Source organism: Pterocles gutturalis, unplaced genomic scaffold (assembly GCF_000699245.1).
Source record: "Pterocles gutturalis isolate BGI_N339 unplaced genomic scaffold, ASM69924v1 scaffold18411, whole genome shotgun sequence".
NCBI classification, from domain to species: domain Eukaryota; kingdom Metazoa; phylum Chordata; class Aves; order Pterocliformes; family Pteroclidae; genus Pterocles; species Pterocles gutturalis.
Genome location: NW_010098240.1, coordinates 1,079 through 4,983, shown reverse-complemented (window position 1 = coordinate 4,983; position 3,905 = coordinate 1,079). Strand labels below are relative to the sequence as shown.

The following is a 3,905-nucleotide window of genomic DNA, read 5'->3' as shown; positions in this document are numbered from 1 at the left end:
CGCAGGTCGTACGTGCGGAAGGAATGCTTCCAGGAGCTTCTTGGAAAGGCTGGGGACAGCCGTGGCAGAGGGGGACGCGGCGGGGTCACGCTCGGTCGCGGTGGCTCGTCACGTTATTTCGTAACCAGAGGAGACGGTTCTGCAACGGGTGCTTCTCCCCGCTGCTCCTGTCCCCGCACGAGGGACGGATCACGAGGGCTCGAGCCCAGCGGGTCGGTGCGAGCACCCCGTGGGTCGCAGGGTTTCTCCCCGGGGGTGACGGTTTGTGTCTCTGCCCCGCTCGCTCTCCGCAGGCAGTTCTACCAAGCCTGCAAAACGGGCATCATGGACCGCGCGCTCTCCATCTATTTCCTGCTGGGATGGCTGGGTGGAGACCTCCTCAACCTCATCGGCTCCTTCCTGGCTGACCAGTTGCCCCTGCAGGTACCGACCGGCCCGCCGGGGATGGGACAGCTCCCGAACACCCCAGGGTCCAGGGAGGAGGGATGGGATGGGGATGGGATGAGAATGAGGATGAGGATGGGGATGGGACTGGGATGAGGATGGGGATGGGATTGGGATGAGGATGAGGATGAGAATGGGGATGGGGATGGAATGAGGATGGGGATGAGAATGGGGATGGGATGGGGAAGGGAACAGGGATGGAGATGGGAATGGGGATGGGATGGGGATGGGATGGGTGCTGCTTACTCCAGCACCAAGAACCAGAGACCCCAATGGCTCCGGGATGCTCCCTTCTCCCTCTAGTCTGCGATGCTCTGCCCGGGATGCTGGCTCAAGCCTTTCTGGAGGTAGGACCGACCCCTCCTTCTCCCCGCAGGTTTACACGGCCGTTTACTACGTGCTGGCAGACCTGGTGATGCTCTCTCTCTACTGCTACTACAAAGTGAAGAACGGGGGCGGAGGATGTGAGTTGGGGGTTCCGAGGGCGGTGGGGCTGCGCGCTGCCCTTGGCACATCGTGCAGGGAGGGGAAGCGATCCCTGGAGGAGATGCATCGCGGCACAGGTGCTTTGCAGACGCCCTGACGCAGATATCAGACGCCTCTTACTGCTTGCTGGGTTTTTTTCTTGCATGACCTGAGCACCTCCGAAAGCCTCAGCGAATAGCTACCGGCCGTGCCTGGGGCTCCTGCAAACCCCTGCGAACTGCCAGGCGCAGTGTCTTGCATAAGTACAGAAAGAAATGACTTACACCCCCCAGACAGATCTCTTGACCCTCAGGCCAGCGCTTTAGGGGAAGGGGAGAAGTTTTCTGGCTATTCCAGGGTCGATGCTCCTCTTGCACATCCTGGCAGCCTTGACATTACAGAGAACTTCTTCCCTGGAGTAAGAAGGGCACCTGGACAGGGCTCTGCAGGTCTTGCAAGGCTTAAACAACAAGAAAAAAAATCTGGTTTTTAGCCTAGCAGCTTGCTATGAGCTACAAATGGGCATCCCCTGGCAGCCTGAAAATTATTTAACTTATTAAAGCCGTTTGACTTTATTAAACCACCTGACAGAGGCCCATCGACTCCGTGGTTATCTCAACGCTGCAGAGCTCATTCACAGAATACAACCCAAGGCTTGCGGTGGCAGCAGGGCTGCTCCGGCCGGGATTTAACCTGCGCTGTCGGGAGTTAAGACGGTGAAAAGCTTCCAGCCAGGGAGGATGATTTGTAAGGCTTGAGTCAGTCTCTTAAAAAGATTTTTAAGAATCTCTACAGCCAGAGACCTGAGTGCTCTCAGTCTGCTGAGATAGGAGCAGTTTCCTCCCCGATAGCTCACGTATTGCCCATATCGCTGCGAGATAAAATCCCGCGGCAGCCCTTGCCCGTGCTGGCGGTGCCGCCGCAGAGATAAGGGAGAGTCTGAAGGTCTCTTACCCGGGGAGGGGCTCCTGGCACCCACCAAGGCTGTGGGGACCCCTCCTCACCCACCTCCGCTCAATTCCCCGCAGTCACCACCCCCATCAACGCTGCTTTTGTCTTCCTTGCCCTGGGGACGGTGTCGGCCGTCTCGGTGCTGGGCAGAGGCGCTGGCGGGGGACAGGACCCGGCGACGTTCCGAGGGAGATCTCTGCTGTCCCCCCGCCGGGATGAGCCTGGGGCCAAGGTGAGACAGTTCCTAAATCCGGGCGACAAGGGGAGAGAAAACGAAGCGTCCGGTGGGGTGGGCACGTCCTGATCCCGCTGAGCGGGGCGAGGGCTGGATGGGGAGACCGAAGGCTGGGTTTGGCCCCGCTGCCACCTCGCACGGGGTCGTGGCGTGGGTGGTGAGCGTGTCTCTGAACACCCGGGGGCTGCTCGTGGCCCCCCTTGTGCCTTGCAGCCCTTCACCAGGAGTGAGATCATCGGCTTTTTCGGCTCCGTCTCCTCCGTGCTGTACCTGTGCTCCCGCCTCCCCCAGATCCACACCAACGTGAGTGCCGCGCCGGGAGCCCGGGCTTGGGGACCCCCCGGGGCCCTGGGGTGGCAGATTGAAGAGGGGTGGTGGGGTCGTCTCTCTCCTCTTTGCTCAGAGGTCCCAGATCCATGGCTCTGATCTTCTCATTAGGGACTATTTTTGTGTATTCTGCTCTGAAACTTGATTCATTTTTCTCCCCTCCCTGTAGCCTACCGGTATTTTGAGGTTGGGGTTTTAATTTTGTCTTTATTTACGAGCAAAAGAGGAACTAAAAGGCTCTTGGCATCGACTCGCCACCTTTTTGCTTCTCTTTTTTTTGGCGGAGGGTGATTAATCTTGCTTCCTAGGGAGATTTCAGAGAGCTGCACCCCAGCTCCCCTCTCTGGCCCCTCTTCTTCCAGTACAAGAGGAAATCCACCGCCGGCGTCTCCTACTCCCTCTTCGCCCTGGTGATGCTGGGGAACTCGCTCTACGGGCTCAGCGTCCTCCTGAAGAACCCGGAGCCCGGGCAAGGCGAAGGCGACTACGTCCTGCACCACCTCCCCTGGCTGGTGGGCAGCCTGGGCGTCCTGGCCCTCGACGTGGTTGTATCCTTCCCTCTCCCAACGCTTCCCTCAGGGATCACATCCTGCCCACATGGCTTTGCAGGGAGCGATCCTGGCTTGGGGCTGGCGGGGTTGCGCAGGAGCAGGTGGGTTGATCATAGATCACAGAATCCCAGGATGGTTTGGGCTGGAAGGGACCTTAAAGCCCACCCAGTGCCACCCCCTGCCATGGGCAGGGACACCTCCCACTAGCCCAGGTTGCCCAAAGCCTCATCCAGCCTGGCCTTGAACCCCTCCAGGCATGGGACCACCCTTGTTTGCGTGATGATCCTGAACCTCTTCTCAGATCTCCTTCCAGTTCCTTGCTTATCGGCGAGGAAAGCCCGGTACCCGTGAAGAGCGGGATGCTCTCCTCGGCGAGCAGGGTGACGGCTTGGAGAGCTGACGAAGGGACCTGCCCTGGAGGGAGAACCGGAGGATGCCGAGGACAAAGCTGGCCCCAAGCCGGGCAAACCGGCCCCTCCATCCCAGGGGCTCTCGGGAGGACCTGAGCCAGTGGGGAGGATGCTGCTGACGGACCTTGTGCCTCTTTGATACCAAAGATGCTGTTGGGATAACCAGGGAATTATTTCCTACCTCAAAAGGTGCCTTTTTGCTGCTCTGAGCTCGGTCGCTTCTGCTCCACCCGCTGTCTCAAGGGTGACCTGGAGCTTCCCCGGTTTTGGAAACGTGGGAAGAGCCCACGGGGCTGCGGGGAGGGGACAGGGACGGCCCAGCTGTCCCAAACACCCCTGACCTCTCTGGGTCTCACGTCCCCACCACCGAGCTCCTTCTGGAAGGTCTGGCAGCGGCTGGCTTGGACGGAGCAGCGTCACCAAAGCGTTTCGGTCCACACGTGCCTGTTTTCATGAGTGCTGCTCACGCCTCTATAAAAAAATCCTTGCCCCACGTGCCTCCTTTGGTTTTATTTTCCCACT

The 3,905-nt window shown here is 59.5% G+C and overlaps 1 protein-coding gene across 1 annotated transcript in view; it reads left to right on the top strand.

Annotated features, from left to right (window-relative positions):
• Positions 1-3,373, top strand: part of PQLC2 (PQ loop repeat containing 2) — a 3,807-nt gene extending 434 nt beyond the window's left edge. The window contains exons 2-7 of the mRNA XM_010072379.1: positions 294-423; positions 821-908; positions 1,938-2,092; positions 2,309-2,398; positions 2,785-2,970; positions 3,275-3,373. Of these exons, the coding sequence (XP_010070681.1) occupies positions 294-423; positions 821-908; positions 1,938-2,092; positions 2,309-2,398; positions 2,785-2,970; positions 3,275-3,373 (748 nt within the window). The remainder of the gene's footprint in view (positions 1-293; positions 424-820; positions 909-1,937; positions 2,093-2,308; positions 2,399-2,784; positions 2,971-3,274) is intronic.
• Positions 3,374-3,905: the final 532 nt, after the last annotated feature.